At 37.7% G+C, this 25,638-nt stretch overlaps 2 protein-coding genes and 1 non-coding gene across 3 annotated transcripts in view; 1 reads left to right on the top strand and 2 right to left on the bottom strand.

The window, feature by feature from the left end:
* LOC142523394 (IAA-amino acid hydrolase ILR1-like 6) overlaps positions 1-6,661 on the bottom strand; it is a 58,033-nt gene extending 51,372 nt beyond the window's left edge. The window contains exons 1-2 of the mRNA XM_075627176.1: positions 6,099-6,661; positions 5,686-5,811 (exon numbers count right to left, since the gene is read on the bottom strand). Coding sequence (XP_075483291.1) covers positions 5,686-5,811; positions 6,099-6,617 — 645 coding nt within the window. The 5' untranslated portion in view covers positions 6,618-6,661. The remainder of the gene's footprint in view (positions 1-5,685; positions 5,812-6,098) is intronic.
* A 12,211-nt stretch (positions 6,662-18,872) lies between these two features.
* On the top strand, positions 18,873-20,993 carry LOC142521800 (uncharacterized). Its single transcript, XM_075624981.1, has 4 exons — positions 18,873-19,085; positions 19,311-19,824; positions 20,315-20,511; positions 20,649-20,993. The coding sequence occupies exons 1-4, from the start codon at positions 18,873-18,875 to the stop codon at positions 20,991-20,993; spliced, it is 1,269 nt and encodes a 422-aa protein (XP_075481096.1).
* On the bottom strand, positions 19,309-19,414 carry LOC142523508 (small nucleolar RNA R71). Its single transcript, XR_012814698.1, has one exon. It is a non-coding gene; the product is annotated as a small nucleolar RNA R71 (small nucleolar RNA).
* Positions 20,994-25,638: the final 4,645 nt, after the last annotated feature.

A 25,638-nucleotide genomic window follows, 5' to 3' on the forward strand; every position in this document is an offset into this window, starting at 1 on the left:
CTAATTGATTGTTAACCAATAATTAATTAATTAACAATTAATTATTGATTTTAATCAACAATTAAACAAATCAATTTGCCAAAATTCCTTCCCACAATTCTATGTGTTGGCCGTTACTTCCAAGGGAGAAAAGGAAGGAATTTTCTTGTGTTTTTGTATGAAGAATAATTCACCACCCAACAATGAACCCTAATAGTGTATTTATAGAGTGGGACTCCTAATCTAATTAGGAGTCCATCTCCCACAAGAACTCTAATAATTTTATTATATTTAAACTCATACATAATTAATATATAATGTATTTATTAACCTTTAATAATACATTATATAATATCATATACACATATTTTATATCACCATATAAAATATATACATGTATATGTATATTTAATTAAATAACTATTATTTAATTTATAACCTAACTTTTTGGTTAATTTAATTTTAAACTCTTCAAGAATATTTATGGGAATTTGTGCATATTAGTAGTCACCACTACTAGCACAATAATTTAATTAGTAAATTCCAAATTCACTAAAAAAATGATTCCAAACTCATTATAACCCCGAACGACGATCCGAGAGCGCCGATGTACCAAGGATACAAATCTTGTTCATATAATGAAAATCGAAAATTTCGAAGATCAAAATTTTCATTTACCAAATTTAGAACATGCCATATAAGACAGTTACCATATTTGACAGCTGCTAGTTTTAGTGAACTCCTTCACAAAACAGGCTGTTCCACTCTCCTTCCTTATTTAGCAATCAAGTTAACTTTCACTTCTTCCATCCTATGGAATCAGCTCATAAACTCCTTTATAAGCTTCCTGTTTGATCTCCATCAAACTATAGTCGCCAAATTCCAACTCCTTGAAATTCGACTATCTCAACGGGAACACGGATCCGATACTTGTGTGACCCTCAATGGTTCAGGGATACAACTAGTCGTGGGTTCACATCTCCATGTGATTCAGAATAACATTTATTCTTATTCGGGTTTACCCTAGTTAACCCCATTCTTTTCATCAACTCCTTGATCAAGAATGTCAGAACTCATTTCTGATTGCACCCATCGGATCATGGTAAGAGCGTCTAGTAGCATTGCCCCATGATCCCCTAGGTATCACTGATAGTGCCTGCAAGAACCTTTAGTCATTGTTAGGTACAGTACGGTCCCTTCAACACATATATCCCGATCGAATCTACAATTATTGGTATATCGAGAGTTGCATATGAATTCGATAACGATGTGATTTATCTTTGATTACTAATAGTGGCATTGCATGTTCAACTAGGGAAACAACTTTCCCTAAAGCAAATTTCTTGCTCTAGCCAGGGACTCCTTGCTCTGGCCAGAGACTCCTTGCACTATTAACTCATCAGATCACATAGGATATCTTCACCCGTAGATGAACGGTGAATCCCCGACTACAATGCATTTTCACCTACGTATTTCGAAACTACACCCAACCTCGCCACCCGATGACCTTCGATGGAGTCGGTAAACGGATCAAAGTGCATGCTAGTACATATAGCCCCTACATTGTCCCGGGTTAAAGGACTAATGGTGTACAACCATAACTGCGGACTATTCCACTCGATAAGTGGGAACTACTTGGATAGTCTGAGGGAAGGTTGTTCAGTGCATCATCATATGATCACCCATCTGCGTGAATGGACATCTCTATGCCCTTGCCAATGAAACATGGCGTTTATACCACAAATGCTAGTCTCAAGCTCGAGCGATCTTTATCCTTGTTTTAGGCGGCTGATTCGACTAGGAACCTGTTTAGAATATACGATACACTTCCTAATGAGTTTCATGATGTTACGTTGCGACGCAGACCTCATGTTACCTATTGTATATTCAAGGTTTTTATCTATGCAGCTTGCATGGGTATACAGATAAAGTATAAAGCCATAATCGAATAAAATCGTAAAATATTATTAAAATAAAGATTGTTTTACATTATAGTCAATAAAGCCCAAGCCACAAGTTGGTTTTCCGGGCACCTACTCTAACAAGATGTTGTGGTCAAGATCCGATACAGAATGAAGGCTGCCCATAGTCGTCAAAAGAGTCATTCTGACAAGAGGAGAAGGGATCTTGAGTTTGCCATAGGTGATTACGTTTTCGTAAAGATAGCACCTATGAAGGGTGTTATGAGATTTGGGAAGAGAGGCAAGCTTAGTACGAGGTTTATTGGACCGTTTGAAATTTTTGACAGAGTTGGGACACTAGCTTATCGTGTAGCCCTACCGCCGAATCTGGCCGGTGTATACAATGTGTTCCACGTCTCGATGCTGAGAAATACTTAGCGAATCCTTCGCATGTTTTGAGCTATGAGCCGTTGCATCTTGCACCAGATCTGTCGTATGAGGAAAGACCTATCCAAATCCTAGACAGATAGGAGCGGAGACTTCGGAGCAAGGTGACTAAGCTGGTCAAAGTCCGGTGGCTAAATCAAGCAGTGGAGGAGGTCACTTGGATGCCCGAGGCAGATATGAGAATTCGTTACCCGAAACTGTTTGGTAAGTTTAATTTCGAGGACGAAATTTATTTAAGTGGGGGAAGAATTGTAGAGCCCAATTCAGTACACGTAAAACCCATGCATTAATTAAATTGTTAAATCATTTATTTAATTTTAATAGCGATGCATGATTTTTGAAATTTCATTATTTTAAAATATTTATATTTATGTGATGCACGTTAAAATGTTTCTCGAGCTCCATGTTTCAAGCGATTATTCGATGCGGGACCGGGGAATAGAGACCGGTGACGATTTTGACAATTTTAAAATGCGGTATTTTATTTTAAGTTATAAAGGGACATTTTAAATGATTTATTTAGTTTTTTAGCATTTTAAATTCAAACTTATTCATTTGGTGATTTTAGGAATTTAAAACCTTTAAAGTTTATCAAGTTTGTATTTTAAACTTTAATTTGGGGTTTGTTAGTAGAGTTAAAGGTGAGTTAATATTTCAATTAGTATTTTAATTAACATTCTTAATTGTGTAATTAAGCAATAATTTCCCCTAATTTAACTACACAACTCACGTACACACACGATCTCACACACTCACTCACGCCTACACACACACACTTCATTCCTTCCCATTTCATTTTATTCTCTTAAAAGAAAACCTAGGGTTCATAGAGAAAACATCAGCAGCCACTCCCCTTCAAATGTTTCCAGCAATTTTCATTGTGTTTCTTCAAGAAAATCGAGCCACAAATCGTTCCGGATCAACCTTCGCATCTTCCCCACTTCGGTGTCGTTGTTTCGGTAACTTTAAAGATTAAAGGCATGTATATTCTATTATTCTTGCGTCGATCTCATCGTATTATGTGTTGTGATTATTATTATGCGTAAAAATCCATGTCTGATGTACAAAGTTTGAGCATAAATATGTTGGATCGATTTTTGAAATGTTTTTGGATCTAAAACTCAAAATTTTGCTGTCATTTTAATTACTGCAACTTTTTGATCGATTTTTTGGAAAACTTTCAACATTTAAAACGTAGATCTTTTTGATACCTTCGATTTGACAGTAAAATAGAAATATTTGGATAAGAAATGAGTGAGTTATGATCGTTTTCGTGAGACTGCTTAAACTGCATTTTTCTGAAAAATGCGTTCTTGATGTGTTCATGAAGTTTTATTGTTGCAGTCTTTGTTGAGGATCGACGGTTGTTCGCTGCTGCGTTTAAGTATGTTGAGTATGATGTTGGGATGGTTTTTGGTGTGTTGGTTCACATCGATAGGCACTTGTCTGCATTAAAAGTCGTAGGATGCGTTTTAGTGCCAAATGTCGTGTTCACAGATTAGGTTGTGTTGTTTGCAATGCATAGTTGTTTTGGAGTGTTTGTTTGAGTTTGAATCAGTGCCTTAGCATCCTAGGATGGGTCTTGAGGTGTTGGTTCACGGTCCTTATGATCGAGTGAGCAGGATTAAGTCACAAGTGTAGGGAATTTCGTTTGTTGACAATTCCAACACCTACACGGACCCGAAGCCAGACCCTTACACGGGGTCCGTGCCCTTTTTCCTTTGAAACTTGAATTTCCACAACCTACCCGGACCCCTACTCGGACCCTTATACGGGGTTCGTGTATTCTTTTTTAAAATAATTTTTTTTTTTGGACTGTTTTGGGGTTTGATGTAATGATTTAGTACGATAATTAAACGAGGTCAAGTCCCGAGAGACTTAGAACGTCATAAGTTAATTTGTCATTTTTGGTGTGATCATGACTAATACGTCTAAGTTATGAAAGATAAGTGTTTGAACTCATATTAGTACGTGCAGCAGTGGCCCCAAGCGAGATCCAACGAATCTCTCCACGTCAAGCAAGTATGTTCGACGTGCACAAGAAAATATTTTTATGTTTTTGTGGTATGCTAAATGTCTTGTGACCAAATAATGAACGGGTTTGGAAGTCGGTGAACATGGCCAAGGACCTCTCCACCCCGGTAAAGCATGACCGGGTTTAGATCAGGATTGGAAAGCGGTAAAGCATGACCTGGGACCAATCCACCCGGTAAAGCATGACCTGGGACCAATCCACCCGGTAAAGCATGACCGGAGATCTCTTGTATGTTGCAGTTTATTTTTCCTGTCAGCCCAGTACTTTGGTTTAGTCTGATCAGACACATTTATGTATGAGTGACTTGCTTTGAAACATATCTCTACGCAAAATGATGAAGTTTATGTATGTTCTAGTATGTATGAAGCAAGCATGGATGGTACGTCTACGTTTATGCTATTATGTTCAAGTTTCAAGTATGTACGTTTTACTTTAAAGATGCATGTGGTTTTATTATCTAGTACTTGCTATCTCCAGTGTATACATGTTGGGTCTTTATACTTGATTGATGCAGGTGAGGATGAATTTGAGGAGACGAGGGGTGGGGATCAATGAGCCGACTTGGACTGTGCAGGAGGTTAAACCCGATTACCGCCCATGTTTTTAAGAATGTTTTTATCCATGTTGATTCGAGTACTCTGATTTCATGAAGTGGTTTATGACGATTAACGATTACTACTTTTGACAAACTTGGTTGTGGTTGTTTTATTGCAATCGTTTTAGATGAGAAATTTGTTGTAATGTAATTTGAATGTTTATTTTGTATTTAAGAAAATTTTAAATCTTCCGCAAATTTTAAAGTTGTTCAAAATACGGTACGTTACAAAAATTGTAGGCAAGAAAATTTTGTCTATGTTCACATATGTCGTCCAATGCGAACATCTGCATTACTACCCAAATGGTGACTAGCAAAGTTAGAATTTATATTTGGTTTTCACATTTGAGGAGTTTGCCTTATATAGCTCATTTGATCATTTTGCTTGATATCTCATCCAAGCTTTCTAAGCATCTCAAGCTCAAGAGAGCAACTCAAATGAAAAAAAATAAGTTTATTTATCATTGAGTTTGAGAAATTATGTTCACGGTTATACCCAGGTCGAGACTGTAAAATATTGAATGTTTTGTATATACTTGCAATTTTCTCTCTTTAATAAAGATTTGCAGTAGCTCTGTTGATGCTATTTGCCTATATTGGATGAACAATGCGAATTTTTTTGTTCTTATTGATTATTTTATTTTATATTTTTTGTACTATATTATCATCATGATAGACATCGTTTTGACGCAGCATGATCGACAATGGAAAAATAAAAGAGAGCAAACCTTCAAGTGTTTTTCCCGTGTCTTCAAGAGCTTAGCCGCGCCCACGAGCATAGCCACATGCGCGTCATGACCGCAGGCGTGCATCTTTCCTGCATTCTTACTCTTGTGCTCCCATTCAACTTCTTCCTAGAAAGACATAAATGTAAAGTAAATTCCCCCGATTTTCAGCCATCCAAACTTACCAAAGTAAATGTCCTTTTATTCCTATTACGTACATTAATGGGCCCCTTGTGTTCTACTTATTTAAAGCCATCATCAATATCAATACAAAAAGAACTGAAAAAACACCATCAAAAGAGGCCAACCATACAGCAGAAAGGAAAGTGGAAATCCACAAGTTTTCGTGAAATTCCTATGTTTGATGGACCATTACAACCTAAACATAAAAAGGGTAAAAAAAAAAAAAGTGAAACCTGAATGGGCAAAGCGTCCATATCCGCCCTGATGGCCACGAAAGGAGGTCCGCCGGTGCCAATCGAGGCGCTGATTCCGGTCTTCGCCACCGGAAACTTGTAACGCACTCCCATTTCGTCGAGTTCCCGGCGGATAAGTCGGCTGGTCTCGACTTCCTCGAAAGCAAGTTCAGGGTTCTCATGGATCCTCCTCCGGATCGACTTTATCCATTTCACGTTGCAGGGTTTCCTCGCGATTCTCAGGATCTCTTCCGAACAAGCCTCGCTCCACACGCTGCAATCCGCGGCGCGATCAACTTCTGGGGATGGAGATTTCTTCTTCCCCAGAGAAGCTGAAAGATTCTTGGAACTTAAAGTGGGGTTTATCGAGCCAGCTTGCGCGTGTTCTACGCTTGAAACAGCATCGTGATCGGCGGATCTTTCCTGGGTTTTTGCTGATATTATGCAAGAAAGGAGAAGAAGAGCGAAAATGGGAAGGTCTTTTTCACTGGAAATCCTCATATTTTTTCTCTTGTGCATGGAGAGAAAAAGAACAAGGCTGAAAATTTGTGGAGTATTTTAATGGAGATGGCTAAAAGTTTTAATCATCAAATTCTGGCTATGAAGGTTAAGGGTGGAAGGAAGGAAGGGGATTTGCTTTAAAAACACGTGTTGATCAGAGATTAAAGAATATCGTACGAGGATATATGTCACGTGCAGATTAAAATGTTAATATTATATTACATTTTTATTTGATGTTAAAACTTTTACGTTGAGATCTAAAATTTTCACTTCTAGTATTCTTATTTTTGAGGTAAAATCGTATAGATTGTCAAAAATAAAAAAAATATTTTTTGTGCGTCATCGTGTGCCAGTGTGCCCTAGAAACATTCAGGTGTGTTGATGTTATTGAAATTATTGCATCAGATAGGCGGACACACGACCACACTGTTTGTGGGCGTTGGTGCGCGACTACGAGGCATCAGCGGTCTTGATAGCCAATTTGTGATGTGTGCGTGGCTGCGCGGTCCGGGCACGCGGTAGCATGGGGCATGCTGTCTTCTTCAACTTTTACTACTTGAATGATATTTAAATGATCTCTAAATTGATTCTCATGAATGCTGAACCATTCGAGTCTCGACGCCATGCTTGTGGGCACTTCTTGGATGCTCATCATGAGTCTTTGAATAGCATCCTTAAACTTTATGCTTCGTCATCTCGTTATTGGTCATTCCGACAACTTAAATGGATCTCATGCCTTTTTAGAAGCTTGATCACTTCGAGGCTCATCCATGATCGCAACATCATCCCCTTCTTGAAAAAGGATTTTTCAACAAATCTTGATCATCTCTTATATCAAACAACAAAAGATCACTAATTGAACTTACATTATACTCACTTGGTAAGTCAAGTCAGTATGTATTTTTGTTGATCTTCTCAATCACTTGGAATGGTCCATTACCTCTTGGTAAGAGCTTCAAACACCTCTTTTTTGAAAATATTTCCTTCCTCAAGTTCAACCACACCCAGTATCTCGGTTCAAAAGTCATCTTACTCTTCCTTTTATTGGCTTGCTTCATGTATTGCAAGTTTTTCTTCTCAAAGTTGGACTTCACTCTCTCATGATTTCGAATAAACTCCGCATTTTTCTTATCATTCATGTTTGACGTTTCACTCATAAGAAAAAATAATAAGTCCATAGGAATTAGTGAGTTAATCCATAAACAATTTCAAAAGGAGAAAAATTCGTAGTAGAATGCACACTACGATTATAAGCAAACTCGACAAAAGTCAAATGCTCACTAGTAGAATATCTTTGATTTACTTCGCATTTTCAATGAAGTCATATGTAGAAAATTGCCGAAGTAGACGCACGTGAAGTAATATGGTACCATTTTACTTCGCATTATAACCGAAGTCGTATCCAAGAAATTAGCGAAGTATTTGGCCGGTTCAATGAGAGAAAACCGGTCCAGAATTAGACAGGTGCCGAAGTAAAACAACGTCTTTTACTTTATCGATTTCGTGAAGTTCAGAAATAATAGCATTTATAAAACTACAAAAAAAAATTTGTAATTAGCGACGGAACTTTAAAGTCACCGTCGCAATCAAAGCGACGATTTATTTAAAAAACCATCGCTAATTAACGACGGTTTAGAGATATTAGCGACGATTTTTGAAATAAACCATCGCTAATTAGCGACTGAATATATCAAAACCCGTCGCTAATTAGCGACGGTTTTATATATATATATATAATATTTTTTGTTTTATAATTCAATAAAAAATTTAATTTTATAATTAGTGGATACATGATAACAAAATTCATGATTCCAACATAAAAAATTTACCAAAAATTGAAGCTAAAAAACTTACCGCAAATCGAAACTAAAATCGCCTAAAGATAAATTTATCACAGATGTGAAGTGGTGTGAAGGAACATGAACCTAGTGGGAAGGTATTAATTATAGACAATTTGCGACGATTTTTGAAAAAATAGCGACGATTTTTGGACAAACGGTCTCAATGAGCTACGATTTATTTAAACAGTCGTTATTTTAGGGATGTTTAAATAATCTGTTGCTAAATATAGCGATGATTTCAATACATCGTCGCTACTTGCGACGGTTTTTCCAAAAATCGTCGCTACAAATAGCGACAATTATATTAAATCATCGCTAATTATAGCGACGTTTCGATAAATTGTTGCTAAATTTTGCGACGGTTTCAATAAACTGTCGCTAATTGCGACGGTTTTTCCAAAAATCGTCGCTATAAATAGCGATGGTTATATTTAACCGTAGCTAAGTACGTTAATTAGCGACCGTCTAAGTAACAACCTTCGCAAAATTTTCCGATTTTACCTCATAATTTTTTTTGTAGTGAATTCATAGTTTACATTGATTGACGAAGTAAATGTTTTGTATAACTTCATAGGTTTTGTATGCTGAAGTAATTGATGCGAACGACTTCGTTGTTATGAAACTATGATGAAGTAAATATATTATATAACTTCACCATAATTTTATTTGTTGATGTATTTGGTATTTTGTTACTTCACAATTTACATTTACTGACGAATTAGTCGATTTGACAGACTTTTTTTTGTATTATAGTTAAGTAATTAATAAAGAATGACTTCACAATTATTGGGTTGTATTAAAAGTTAACTACCGGTTCATCTTTTACAAAGTAATTAAAAGAAATTAAAAGAAATTAAAAGTTAAGTATGGTTCATTTTTTTACTTTATTAAATATAAATGTTAATTTTTTTAACTTTTTACTTAATCAAAACTACTCTGTCGAAGTAAATGTTACAAAAAATTAGAAGTGAAGTCCGTGTTTTTTAAATTTTGAAATAAAAAATAATGTTTTACTTCGCCGGTGTTATTACCGAAGTTAATTGGTATATAATTAATAATCGTCGAAGTAACCAGTGGCGAAGTAAAAACCAAAAATTCTACTAGTGGCGCTCTTCCCAACTCTTTAATTTTTTTAAAAATTATGGTAAGTAACAATGTTCCTAAAGTTATATTAACAACTTTAGTTTGATCATTCGTCTGTGAATGATAAGCATTTGAAATTAGCAATTTACTACAAGTTTAGCTCATAAAATTTTCCAAAAATAACTCAAAAACTTAGCATCAAGATCAGAGAAAATTGTCCTAGGCATAACATGCAACCTAACTTCTCTAAAGAAAAAGTATGTGATATTGGACGCATCATCGGTTTTATGACCAGCTATAAAATGTGTCATCTTGCAAAACCTATTGACAAGAAGAAATATGTAATCCCTCCCCTTCTTAGTCCTAGGAAACCCAAAAATCAAATCCATAGAAATGTCAACCTAAGGTTCGTTAGGAAGGGGAAGTGGAGTATATAAACCATGTGATTGTGTTCTAGATTTAGCTTGCTTACAAGTTATACACTTATCACAAACATGTTCAACATCACGTTTCATATGAGCCCAATAAAAGTGCTCATGCAGTGTATTCAATGTCTTAGCTACACCAAAATGCCCCATAAAACCTCCACATGTGCTCCTTAACAAGCAGTTCAGGAATTGAAGATCTACGAATGCACAATCTATCTTCTCTAAGAAGAAACCATTATGCAAGTAAACTTTATTATGTGAACCATGCATACATGTCTATAAAATCTCCTTAAAGTAATCATCCAACATAGTACGTACCTCAGTGATAGTGCATCGGCCACTATATTTTCCTTACCTTCTTTGTACTTGATCATGTAAAATAATGTTTCAATGAATATGACCCACTTGGCATGCCTCTTGTTAAGATTTTGCTGCATCTTTAGGTGATATAGACATTCATGATCCGTATAAACACAAATGCTTTGGCCTAAGGTAGTGTTTCCACGTCTCAAGGGATCTCACCAAAGCATATAACTCCTCGTCATAGGTTGGGTAGTTCGGGGCTGCTCCATTCAGCTTCTCACTAAAGTATGCAATGATTCATCCTCCTTGGACCAACACTCATCCAATACATACACCTGATGCATCAGATTAAATTTCAAAAGTATTAGCGAATTCAGGAAAAATAAGTAAAGGAGTATTAATTAATTTGTAATTAATATCATTAAAAGACTTCTCTTGCTCCTTGCTCCAATTGAATTGGACGTTCTTCTTAATCACCATCGTGACGCGTGCCGCTAACGTGCTAAAATCCTTTACAAACCTCCCATAGAAGCTTGCAATATCATGAAAGCTTCAAACTTTACCAATAGTAATAGGTGTTGGCTAATCTCTAATAGCACTTACCTTATCCTCATACACTTGTATATCTTGTAAACTCAACAAAACCAAGGAAAACAAGTTTGTTTGTGAAAAAATTACACTTCTTTATATTAGCATAAAACTTTTCAACTTTAAGTGTTATTAGAACAAGTTGCAAATGCTCAACATGTTCATTCAAGTTTTTGCTATACACTAGTATATCATCAAAGTATACCACAACAAACTTTCCTATATGCGCACACAAAACATATTCAACCGATCTCAGAAAAATTCTTGGCGCATTACTAAGTCCAAATCTTCTATCTAAAATTTCATTTACTTGCCGCTGAAGCTCCTTAGACTCTTTCGGGTTTCTCCTCTATGTTGGTCTGTATGTCAAGGCACTTCTGGGTACCTAATCAATTTGGTGTTCAATTCCTCTCAACAGTGATAGTCCTTGTGATAGCTCATCCAGAAATACATCATCAAAATCCTACAAAAAAGGGAAACAACAATGCTCGGAAGTAATCTAGCTATATCACTTGTGTTTAGGAGAAACTCCTTATAAATAATTAACTCAAGTGGATCATTTGTGTGATGGATTTGTTTCAACTCACTTTTTTGGGTCATATAAGTATTTTTCTCGACCTCTTTTCTCTCATTTTCTTTCCTTTCTATGGTCACCTCACTCTTTTGGTCACTGTTTTTTTGACCAATTTTTTTTTGATCCTCTAACACTTGATTTCGAGACAATGGAAGAAGTGTAATAGATTCCTTCTTTAGAGTAAATGAGTACCTATTTTTGAAATCATAATGTACCACCTTCCTATCGTATTGCCAATGTCTTACCAATAGAATATGAAAAGTATGCATTGGTACTACATCACATAACAGCTCATCCACATACTTCTCAATCGAAAAGGATAAAAAAACTTGCTTGTTCACTTTCACTTCAGCACATTCATTCAACCACTTTAATCTATTGGGTTGTGGATGGTTCAAAGTAGGCAAACCCAAGTTCCCCACAAGTTCACAACTAACCACATTGATACAACTCCCTCCATCTATGATAAGCTTGCAAACCTTCTCATTCACAAAACATATATGGAACATGTTTTCCCTTTCATTAGTCTCCTCCTCATTAAATTGTGTACCCATGATACGTCTAATTACAAGTGCTTCACCTACAACAATCTCTTATTCCTCATCAGGATCCTTTAACTAGGGCATCTCATCATCATCACCCTCATTATCTTCTTCACTTTCAGATTCCAACTACTCATAGGCAGTCATTGTCATAACTCTCTTTTTTGGACATTGGATAACAATATGACCAAATTTTTTACATTTAAAACATTTAATATCTCTAGAACTATTGTACGAGTTTTAGATTTATCTTGCACTCCTTGCATAGGTTCTTCTTGCTTGGGTTTGAATTTGGGCTTGGTCACCACTTTACTTTCACGTTTTTCAATGTTTGGACGCCAAGAAAATGATGAACTTCCCACTTGATTGGTGAGATCAACTTCTCGCCTCTTGATTTGTTGCTCTAGTTTGATCACCATTTGCACAATCTTATCCAAGTCCATGTAGTGCCTAAGATCTACTTGGCTTTGACTCTCAATGTTCAAACCACATAGAAAACGTGTCATTGTAGCCTCATCGTCCTCCTATATGTTGGTTCTATCATGGTTACTTTGAAATCCTTATGGTAATATTCGACACTCTTAGTAACTTGCATCAAACTTTGTAGCCTCTTAAACATCTCACGATAGTAATGGGTGGGCACAAATCTCTTCCTCATGACCCTCTTCATCTCATTCCACGTATTGACTGGTCTTTTTTTTTTTTACCTTCTCATAGTGATCACAAGCTAATCCCACCAAATAAGTGCACAGTCTAAAAATTCAACCATCGTCAACTTAACCTTTTTGAGTTTGGAGTAGTGGTGACAGTCGAACAAAAACTCTACCATCTTTTCCCACTTTAATTAGGCTTCTGGATCAGATTTTCCATGAAATGACAAAATCTTCATTTTAATTCTACCTATGTTACCATGTTCACTACATCCTTTGTTGTATCTCCCACGTACAGCCTCTTTTCTCCCGAATCCCTGATCACGTCCATTCCTTACCCAATTCTCATTCTTATTCTCATATCGTCTTCCATATCATATTCATCATCTTTTTCTCCTCTCACCATATTTTGAGAATTAGATTTACTCACACTCACAACATGGTATGAATTTGGGACTCTTGTCTTAGTTTATACTACATCACCCAACTTCTCAGAAATCTCAGCACTATCAAAAATCTAGGAAGCTGTTTATGAAACATGGACAAATAATCTGTAATCATTATTTGTCAATATGAGATATTTGAGGGCTTTATTTTTTTAGTACAGCGCTGGAACTAGCCAAGAAAGCCTCACATGACCTTTCACTTCATCAAGTTGAGAAGACCAGATATGAACATTCAGAAGTTTATCAAGGATCCTCCGGAGAATTAAACACCTCTTGTTTCATCACTCACTGAAGATGACATCTTCACTAGACGAGCATGGGGATCATGGCTCTGTCTCACATAGATAGACAAAGTTAACTTTTCGTTTAAGTTGTATCAAAATTCTATAAATGGATATTTTCGATTAAGTACAATGAAAGGAAAAACTACAAGCTTTGCAGAAGAAATATTTGGAAAGAAAAGAAATCTTCCGTGGAACAGCAAACTGTTGGGGGAATAAATAAAATCGTCGAAAATATTTGGGCAGACATATAGGTATAACAACGTAGACCCCATGCATGAAAATTATAAAATTAGGAAATTAATTTAATTAAATGATTTTGGACGTATGAATGATATATTTTGAGTGACTCAATTATTAATTGTGTATTTTGTTTGATTCCATAATTTAAATATTTTCATACGAATATCAATGGTTGGACGGGGCTGGAGGACCGAAGATGATTAATATGTTAAAGATTTTAAAACTAAAATTTTATTTTTAGTTAAGAAAATATTTATTCTAAAAAATTTAATAATTTTAGTCGAATTTATTCTAAAATGGTTGGATGGGCTGCCTGGATCGAATTGTGAAGGTGATTTACAACTGGTTTATCATGGATTTAGGTGGAACATCAGATCTAGAACACGTTCTCGTAGGTGGCCGATTGGATCTTATTGGTTTGGCACGTTCTTGGGCTCAATCGGTTAAGGGTTGAGGGTAAGTGTGCATGGGACCGACTGGAGCCATGGTTCGGACCCTGGGGGTCTGGACAGAGGCTCAAGACAGCCCATGTACGGCTGGTGGTAACGTGTGGCTTGGGTCAAAAAGGGTAAGCCGGGCGAAGGTCATGCTTGTTTCTTTCGAGCGATCTAGTGAGCAGGGGTTGTAGCCAGGGGCTTGGTCGGTACAGGATGGTTCAGGTAAGTCCTAGGGTCCATGTTTTAAAATGATTGTTTGAATGTAATGCATATGCTCGAGTTTACATCTATGAAATGATTATAAGTATGTTTTAATGTGTTATAATAAGTTTGGATGGATTCAAGTCGAAATTTTAAGGTCCAGGGGTAAAACGGTTAAACTAGGATTTCAAGAGAAAAATGGTCATTTTGCACTAGAATTGAGTTAGATGTGTTAGAGTAGGTGTCCATCGAGCCAAGTGTTGGCCGATAGTTAATGTTGAAACTCTATATATAAACAATCTTTATTTTAATTATATTTCAAATTGTTGTTTTGGCACATCTTTATCTGTATAACCATGCTAGTTGCATAGATAAAGTTTTTGAATATATAAATAGTAGAAAGAAAGAATATGAGATGCTCATATGATGAGTATCATAAAACTCATATTTGGAATACTATATATTTTAAACAGTTCCTAGTCGATTCAGCCGCCGTTAAGAAGGATAAAGGCTGCTCGAGTTTGAGACTAGTATCTGAGATGTGAGTACCATGTTTCATTGGTAGGGGACATTATGATGTGCAAACATGCAGATAGGTGCTCCTTGTAGAGTGCACTGAACAACCTTCCATAAAGGACTTTCCAAGTGGTTCACAATTATCGAGTGGAAACGTCATAGTTTATGGTTGTACACCATTAGTCCTTCTGACCCGGGACAACATTGAGACTCTATATGCTAGCATTGCACTTTGACTTGTTTACCACTCTCATGGGGTCATGAGGTGGGAAGGTTGGGTGTTTTGTCGAAACATATAGAAGTCGATGCATTGTAGTCGGGGATTCACCACTTACCTTCGGGTATGGATATCCTATGTGATCTCATGTGTTTGTAGTTTGAAATATCTGATCAGAGTGCTGGTGGTAATTATGAAAGTGGTTTCATAGATTACACCATCGATGCAACTACGACATGACACATAGTATCGATTCTTTGACAGCTCTCAATATACCAATAGTTGTCGAATCGATCAGGATATATGAGATGAATGGACCATACTGTACGCTAACTATAATATATTGGTTCTTACAGGCATTATCATTTGATACCTAGGGAAACATGTAAGCGATGCTGCTAGGCGTTTAACATGATTGGTTGGGTACTATCAGACTTGAGTTCTAACGTTCTTATTATGAAGGAGTTGATATGTAAGAATGGAGCAACTGGGATATGCTCATACAAGGACATGTTTAGTCTCGAATCACATTGAGATGTGAATCCACAGCTAGTTATATCATTGAACCATTGAGGGCCACACAAGTACTAGCTTTCTAGATCCCGTTGGGAAAAAAATAGTTCAATGTGTTGAACGGCTTATAAAGGAGTTTATAAGCGCTAACAAAATAGAAGTATGACTTCTATAATAGGAATATGGGGAATGTGACTTTTAATTTGTGAAAATGTTGCTAAATTAAAAGTTGGCCAAATAAATAATGTATTTGAAAATTGTGATTTTTATAAACATTATTAAGGACTAAATAAAATTAAATTCAAGTGTTGAATTAAATAAACACTAGTTGACCTAGTGGAGTCAAAATAATTAAATTAGTTCAAGTGTTGAATTAATTAAATAACATTGGGCCTTGTAGAGCCCAATTAGAAATAATTATTCAACTAGTGGGCTTGAGTAAAATCAAGTAATGTTTAAATGATTTCAAATGTGTGAGATATTTAAATAAAAGTCCATGAGCCTTGTAATAGTTACACGCCCAAACAAAATTGCATGCTTGGAAGGTGAAGGATTGGAGGCAATTTTTGAGTTAATGGCATGACATGCACATGCAACTTTTACACTTCAACTTTTTACACAACCAAGAAAATATCATCCCCTTCTCTCCACAAGCCTTGGCCGAAATTTTGATGTAATTTTCCCTCAAAAATTTGCTTCTTCAATTGTTGAGGATATCACAACCTTCTCAAAAGAAAAATCCTCTAATTTTTCTAGTGCAAAATTAGAGGGGATCTTCCTAGTTGGTGGTTGGCTTAATTTTTGAGCAAGGAGTGCTGAAAGGAGGCTTGTAGATTTGTTTATCCATTGAAGAGCTAAGTTGTTTAACAACTTAGTTGGAGCCATCATCAATCCTTTGTGATTGATAGGTAAAATACTAAACACACTATGAATGTCATTTTTGTGTTTTATGTTATTTGCTACACACTATATGTAAGGGTGCTCGGTTTTCTTTTAAAAAATTTTGTTTTGAAACTTCCGTTGTGTATCCGGGCACCGTAACCGATCCGTTTTCTAGTGGTATCATTAGCTAAGGTTACTATTTTGTGTAGCAAATACAAGATATTATATTGAGAACCTATTTCTAACCGCATGAGAAATTCGTCGCAACAAATCAAGGCCGGTTTTGGGAGGATTTCGGGCAGAATCCGGAGACGTAGCTCCGGCAATGGCGATGACGACTAGGGTTTCCAAAAATATTTTTGAATATCAAAGTGTCATGGGCCTTGAGTTGTTGGACCATTAGATGGCTAACACAATTTGTGAATTTAAATGGGCCAAAATGTTTTTGTTAAAAATGTCTTGTTGGGCCCTTAAGTTTAAATCCACAAAATTTGTATATATTTTCTCATAAAATAAATAATTGAAGTTGGACTTTAATTATTTATAATAAATTGTTATTTACAAGAAATTCGGTTATAAATAAATTAATTAGAAATCAAGCAAAAGAGTTTGTTTACTTTGTTGATTTAATTTATAATCGTGACGGTTAGTAATTGGAGCAATATATATAATATTAGATCAATTAATTATTGTGATAATTAATTGATGGTGTATGATATGTGATATTATGCATGAAGGATGATCAAAAGCCCAAGCCCAATTTGTTAGGTGTATGCTAGGATATTTTGTGTTGAATGATTGTAATAATTATCAATTTATAAATGGCTTGGTTTATAGCCCGTTCCCACCCCATGAGATGTATCCCTATTTGCTATGGATATTTATTTGTAAATATTAGTATAGTGGAAGATCAAGATTGGAAGATGGTGTCCATGATTCTTATGAAGATCGAAGACATGTAAATATTGGAGGCTTATGTAATTGTGCATTTGAATCCAATGCATTCCCTATGATTGGACCTAGGCTCGTGTTTGGCTCACACGGGCCATTAGTTTTTTGGGATGATTGATCATCCTTGGTTAGTTTACAGGTAATTCGTGACTGAACTGAAAATAATGGGAAAATTTAAAAGACCATCCGCCAGGGCGGAAAATTATGTCCGCCCGGGCGCCTGCAAGGTGTGAGAAAGAAGAATTTTCGCGAAGGTCATCCACCCAGACGGAAACTTATTTCCGCCCGGGCGCGTCGATTAAAATGTTGGAACAAGATTTGCGAAAGTCATCCACCCGGGCGGAAACTTATGTCCGCTTGGGCGCGCTTATAATTTTGGAAAGATTCTTGGCCAATTTTTTTCCTTATTTCTGAATGGGGAAGGATTTGGAAGAACCCTAGGCACGAAAACTAGATTGATTCAGCAGCCAAGGAGTCTAGAGAGGGAGAAAAGCTTGGAGTTGAAGATTCGAAGATTTCCAAGCATCGTTCTTCGCAGATCTCGTCTTGTCTAGTATTTCTTGTTTAGAATTCATCGTTTAAACATTGTTTCGTTTATTTGTACTATGAATTTGAGAAGCTAACTAAAATATTTGGTGGGATTTAAGGGGATCCTACCCCGAACTTTGATTTAGTTAATTTATATTTTGATTTTTGCTTTATTCTTGAGTATGCTACTGTTTTTCATTGTGTTGATAGAGCGTAGCTAACTTTAACAACGTTTTATATTGCAATTGAGTAGCATAGCCCGTGGATCTACAATTTACATAGACATATGAAATTTGATACACACCGATAGTCATAGTCTGGTAGGACGAAAACTAGGAGATTTCATAGATCGAAATGCGATTCACTCTTGATAAATAATTAAAGACTTTTAATTACTTCATTGAGTAGAGTTAGTTTGGCATAGCTCGAGAGGGCATGTTCAATTGAATAGGAAATCTCGTCGGAAGCGTAAATCACTATCGAACGAATTAATTAATGAACGAGGGGTCGGTGAACAGAAATTCCCAACAAATTCATTTCTCATTAAATTTTAATCAACCATTCTAGATATTATATCTAATTATTTAATTCCTGAACATTTTTATTTGAATGTTTATTTGAGCATAGTAGTAATAAACAACCATTCAAATTTCGTTGCTAAAGATTTGATAACTGGAATTAATAATTTTAAAATACAGTCTTCAGTGTAACGATACTCGTACTCTCGTACATTATACTATTACTTGACATCGTGCACTTGCGATTAATTTTCGAGCATACAAAATAATATTTTTATTAAGGATTCAACAGTGCAAGTTTTGCTCGATCAAGTTTTTGGCGCCATTGCCGGGGACTGTTAATTCAAAATTTTATTTTTAGTTATTTTCTTTAGCATTGTTTTATTTTTCTTGAGCTAACACTCCACATTCTATTTCAAATATCTTTTCCAGTGCATGCCAAAGTTACTTGACGTGGAGCTTGAGCAGTTTGATCCGGAAATTGAAAGAACTTTCAGCAGAAGAAGACAGCAGCAGAGACTGAAGGAACTGATGGAGAGGCACGAGCACGAGCATGAGGAGGAACACAATGAAGGCAGACATGTTGAGATGCCACGCCGCATACCGATGCTAGAGTATGCCCAGCCTTCTTTGGATGGTGCACGCCCCAGCATTGTGAGGCCTATTGTGCGGGCAAACCACTTCGAAATCAAGCCAGCCATAGTTCAAATGATTCAGAATACAGTCCAGTTTGGAAGATCTGCAGTAGATGACCAAAACACGCACATCGCAGATTTCCTTGAAATTTGCGATACTTTTAAATTTAATGGAGTTTTTGATGATGCTGTTAGGTTGCGTTTATTTCTTTTCTCCTTACGTGACAAAGCTAAAGCATGGTTAAATTGTTTTACTGTAGGTTCGATCACCACATGGGAGGACATGGCGAAAGCGTTTCTCATTAAATAATTTCCTCCATCTAAGACCATGAAGGTGCGGGCAGACATCACCACATTTGCTCAGTTCGAGCAGGAGTCTTTATATGAGGCATGGGAGCGTTTCAAAGATTTATTACGAAGATGCCCTCATCATGAACTGCCAATTGGGTTAGTCGTTCAAACCTTTTACTATGGCTTGCTTACTCCTAATCGTACTATGATAGATGCTGCTGCTTGTGGAAGCCTCTTGAGAAAAACTGCTGAGGAAGGATACGAGTTATTAGAGGAGATGGCTGTTAGCAGCTATCATCCTCAATCTGAAAGGAACAACCAGCGAAGAAGTGCAGGAGTTCATCAGGTAACTGACATTTCCGCTATTACTGCACAACTTGATGTCTTGAATACGAAATTGGACGGCTTGAATATGGGTTGCACGGCTATGCCTCTTCAAGAGATATTTTGTGAAAAATGCGGAGGAGAACACTATATTAAGGACTGTCAAGACAGTGGTCCTTTTTATGTGCAAGAAAGGGCACCAGTGAATCAAGTGGGAGTCCAAAATCGTCCATGTAATTATCCATATTCGAACACATACAATCCTGGATGAAAATAACATCCCAACTTCTCATGGGGTGGCCAAAATAGTCAGAATCGACCATAGGGAGGACAATCATATGGAAAACAACCAATGTACAGATCTGACCCTCCTATAGAAGAAAAGTCCAATTTGGAGCAGATGATGTCTAAATTCATCTCATCTACCGAAACTAGACTCCAAAATCAAGATGCATCGATAAAGGGGCTAGAGAATCAGATTGGACAGTTAGCAAAGATGATAGCAAGTAGAGAGCCGGGCACCTTGCCAAGTAACACAATGATCAATCCAAAGAGCAAGTGAAGGCCATCGAGTTGAAGAGTGGAAAAATTTTAGAGTCTAGAGGGCCAGAAAAAATCAAGTACTGGATGAACAGACTAAGTCATCAAAAGGTAAGTCTTCTAACTCTACACCAGCACCCACTGCACAATCTAAAATTGTTATCCCTCCACTTTTTCCTGCAGCATTAAAAAAGGCGAAATTAGATGCGCAATTCGGTATGTTCTTAGAAATATTCAAGAAATTGCACATCAATATTCCCTTTTCTGATACTCTAATGCAAATGCCAAGCTACGCTAAATTTCTGAAGGACGTCTTAGCAAACAAGAGAAAATTGGATGATCACATGACGGTTAATCTAACTGAAAATTGCTCTGCTTTGGTGCAAAACAAGATCCCACTGAAACTTAAGGATCCAGGGAGTTTTTCTATTCCTTGCATGATTGGTGATGTTGTTTTGCATAAAGCTTTGTGTGATTTTGGTGCGAGTATTAATCTTATGCCTTTGTCTGTGTTTAGGAAACTTGGATTGGGGGAGTTATTGAGAATGTGCTAGTGAAAGTGGACAAATTCATTTTTCCTGCAGATTTCGTGGTGCTCGACATGGAGGAAGATATAGAGATGCCTTTAATTTTAGGGAGACCATTCCTTGCAACTAGCAAGGCTCTAATTGATGTGCAGGAAGGGAAGTTGAGATTGAGAGTGGGAGAAGAGGAGATTACTTTTGGCTTTTTTAATGCACTTAAGCACACACTGCATTCTGATAGTTGTTATAGAATTGATTCTTTTGATTCTCTTGTGTTCAACTATGTGCAGGATGCTCTTAGGGACCCTTTAGAAGCCACCCTCATTACTGAATCATGAGAAGACGAATTGGATGCAGAGAAAGCCGAGATAATGGCATACCTCAATGCCAACTAGCCATGGAAGAGGCCGCCAATAAGGATGAGATTAGAGGACTTGGGGGATCGAAGAGACTTGATCCCTCAGAAGTCAAGCCTAGAGGAGCCACCAACTCTGGAGCTCAAGTCATTACCTCCACATCTGAAATACGTCTATCTAGGCGAGAATAATAAACTTCCTGTGATTATCTCTTCTTCTTTGACAGATGTGATGGAGGACAAACTGTTGAAAGTCTTGAAAGCGCACAAGAGCGCATTTGCATGGAAAGTGGCGGATATCAAAGGGATCAATCCATCGGTTTGTATGCATAAGATATTAATGGAAGAAAAGTACTCACCTCTCGTGCAGCCTCAAAGACGACTCAATCCAAAGATGCAAGAGGTAGTGAAGACCGAAACTATTAAGCTTCTCGATGCAGGTATTATCTATCCTATTTCAGATAGTGAATGGGTAAGTTCTGTTCAATGTGTGCCTAAGAAAGGTTGGATTACGGTGATCACTAATGAAAAGAATGAACTTATTCTCACGAGGACTGTTATGGGGTGGAGAGTATGTATTGACTATAGGAAATTAAATGATGCTACCTGTAAAGACCACTTTCTCCTTCCCTTTATTGATCAGATGTTAGAGCGACTAGCGGGGCATGAGTTTTACTATTTTCTAGATGGGTATTCGGGGTATTATCAAATCACTATTGCACCTGAGTACCAAGAGAAAATCACTTTCACTTGTCCTTATGAAAATTTTTCTTTTCGCCGTATGCCTTTTGGTCTTTGTAATTCCCCTAGTACATTTCAACGCTGCATGACTGCTATATTCCATGATATGATTGAAACATTTCTTGAAATATTTATGGATGACTTTTCTATCTTTGTTGCAACGTTTGATGAATGTTTGCAGAATATGAAGGTGGTGTTGATGAGATGCGAGGAGACGAATTTGGTACTAAATTGGGAAAAGTGCCATTTTATGGTACAGGAAGGCATAGTGTTGGGGCACAAGATATCACAACATGGAATAGAGGTGGATAAGGCAAAAGTGGAAGTTATCAAGAACTTACCACCTCTGACATCCATAAAGGGAGTTAGAAGTTTTCTAGGCCACACCGGTTTTTATCGGCGTTTTATAAAAGAATTTTCAAAAATTGCCAAACCTCTATCCTCCTTACTTATGAAAGATGTGCCTTTTGATTTTAATTCTGACTGTATACAGGCATACGAGGATTTGAAAGAGCGCTTGGTGACGGATCCTGTCTTGGTGGCACCATATTGGGATCTACCCTTCGAGGTCATGTGCTATGCCAGTGATACTGCGGTTGGTGCTGTCCTTGGCCAAAGGCGGAACAAGGTATTTCACACTATATACTATGCAAATAAGACTCTAGATGAAGCGCAATTAAACTATGCCACCATTGAAAAAGAATTACTTGCAGTAGTATTTGCACTTAACAAGTTCCATTCATACCTTGTTTTGTCAAAAGTAATTGTGTTTACTGACCACTCTGCCCTTAAATATCTGCTTGCTAAGAAAGAGGCCAAACCACGATTGCTTAGGTGGATATTACTTCTCCAAGAGTTTGACCTCGAAATAAAAGATAAAAAATGTGTAAAAAATGTGGTAGCTGATCATCTTTCTAGACTAGAGCATGTTAGTACAAATTGTGAAAACGATGAGATAGATTATTGGTTTCCGGATGAGCAGCTGCTAGTGGTGAAAAATTGTCCCTGGTCTGCAAACTTTGTGAATTTTCTTGTTACAGGCTCACCCCTCCCCCAAATTTAACAATTCACCAAGAAAGAAATTCTTTTCGGACCTAAAATATTATTTTTGGGAGGAACCCTTCTTGTTAAAAATATGTGCATATTCTATGATCAGAAGGTGTGTTGCAGAGGAAGAGTTTGGTCAAATTCTCAACCATTGCCATGGCCTTGAGGTAGGTGGTCATTTCGGACCAACAAGGACGTCATCTAAGTTACTTGAATGTGGCTTCTTTTGGCCAACCTTTTTTAAAGATGCTCGTTCTTGTGTGCTAGCCTGTGATAAATGCCAGCGGACAGGTAACATCCTAAACCGTCATGAAATGCATTTAAATAATATAATTGAATGTGAGGTTTTTGATGTGTGGGGGATAGAATTCATGGGACCGTTTCCCATTTCGTTCACGAAAAAATATATTTTTGTTGCGGTTGATTATGTATCTAAGTGGGTAGAGGCAGAAGCATATGCCACTAATGATGCTCAAGTGGTCCTGAAATTTCTGAAGAAAAATATTTTTAACAGGTTTGGGACACCACGAGCAATCATTAGTGATGGTGGCACCCATTTTTGTAACAAACTCTTTGAAACTTTTGAGTAAATAATGTGTCACACATAAGATTTCTACCCCCTATCACCCCCAGACGAGTGGTCAAGTGGAAGTGTCGAATAGAGAGATCAAGCGGATTTTGGAAAAAATGATAGGCATCAGTCGTAAAGACTGTTCAATGAGGTTAGATGATGCTCTTTGGGCATATAGGACTGCTTTCAAAACACCTATAGGCACTACACCATATAGGTTATTGTTTGGTAAAGCATGTCATCTACCTGTAGAGTTAGAGCATCGGGCATATTAGGCAACAAAAGCACTAAACTTTAACTTTACTTATGCAGGTGATCGACGTCTTCTTCAATTGGATAAGTTGGAAGAATTCCGGAATCTGGCATATGATCTCGCACTATCATACAAGGAAAAGACAAAGAGGACTCATGACAGGCCAATCATCGAAAGGGAATTCAAAGAAGGCGAAAATGTCATACTCTACAACTCCCGGTTGCGACTATTTCCCGGAAAATTTAAGTCACGATGGTCTGGTCCATTCGTGATTTCTAAAGTGTACCCATCGGGAGCTGTAGAATTGCAAAATGGAAAGGATGGGACATTTACGGTCAATGCCCAGCGACTGAAGCACTACATGGGTGGAACAAATGAGCCACAACTTGGAATCACCCGGTTCCAGGATAATCTGAACTGAAACTGACCGACAGTCCAGCTCTCGACTATAAATTGAGAACCACCTCTTCTCCCTACTTATTTCGATTTTACTATTTCGTTATTTATTTATTTATTCTACTTTTTTTCGATTTACAAAAAAAAATGAGGGGCAGCGAACGAGGTCCGCGCGGGCGAAAATTTATGTCCGCCCGAGCGCGCCTCCTTTTAAAAAAAATTCAAAAAGTCACAAGTCATCCGCCCGGGCAGAAACTTATGTCCGCCCGGCGGGTATCGATTTTTTTTTAAGATGTAGACCCCTTTTCTTCTCCCCATTCGAACCCTACTCCTTCTCCTTCAAAATTTCGCCACCTCCTCTCTCAATGTCACTAAAATCACTTGTTTGGTGCAAATTTCAGGTAAAATCTTGCATCACCACCTTCACCAAGCATCAAGAAGTCAATTTTCCGGCCACCCCTTTGTTTCTCCGGCCACCGCTGCAACTTTCCAGCCGCCACTGTGATTCTACGACGCTTCCTCTTTCGGATTCCAGCGAGTAATTCTTCCGGCAACACGCAACTTACTCCGGGCATCTTGTTCTTCACAAATCATAAACTATGCCGCCTAAGAAAGCTCGAGTAAGTCACGATGCTTCTTCCTCATCATCTCGTAATTCCCAATTATTTGTGAATAATGCTGCTAAGGAACGATATGAACATGCAAAGATACATCGAGCCCCGATTCGGGAACGTGGTTTCCAGCTTGTGTAAAAAATTTTTATTATAAATCAAATTGAAAATAGAAGATGGGGAAAATTTTGTAGCCAACCGCAAGCCGCGGCGGCGCCAGTAGTGCGGGAGTTTTACGCCAATGCGGCTGAGAGGAGCGATCAAAAAGCAATTGTGCGAGGGAATTTGGTGGATTTTAGTTCAATGGAGATTAATAGGGTGCTTGAGACACCGGTTGTGGATAATTCGGTATATATGGAATGGGCTGCAGACCCCGACTTAGATTTGATGATGCGCAGAATTTGCTATCCGGGGTCTCCTCAAAGACACCTGGATCGTACACTTGTTTTGCCGAGAAATATTTGTTAGTCCCGGCTGCGATGTGGTATGCATTTTTGGCCACACGATTGATGCCAGTCGGGCACACTAGCGAAGTACAGAGGGAAAGGGGACTGTTGCTTTACGCACTAATAACCCATATGCCAGTCAATGTGGGGAAAATTATTCATTCACAGATCCAGCTGAGTATCCACAACCCGAATGTGGCATTATTCTTTCCCCACATTTTCCCCGAGCTGTGTGCGGGCTCCGGGGTTGTTTTCAGGATGACGATGAGTGGTTGCCACTGACCAAGGCCCTGGATGACGCCAGCTGGCTATTGAAGACCGCGGTACGGCGGAAGGCCTTTCCTCAGTTTGGCCCTATACGGGACGGCTTGATGTTCGATCCACTGCCACAGCAGCCCCGACCACCAGCCCCGCGACCTCGACGTCGCCTTCTTCAGGACCGGATGGATGGATTTGCTGCATTCGCTGACCATCAGTTACAGTGGCAGGCTGTGAGTTAGACTTATCAGACCGCTACTGATGCCATGCTACGTCTGTCCCTGAGCCACAGTGGTATTGACCCG

Source organism: Primulina tabacum, chromosome 13 (assembly GCF_025594145.1).
Source record: "Primulina tabacum isolate GXHZ01 chromosome 13, ASM2559414v2, whole genome shotgun sequence".
NCBI lineage: Eukaryota > Viridiplantae > Streptophyta > Magnoliopsida > Lamiales > Gesneriaceae > Primulina > Primulina tabacum.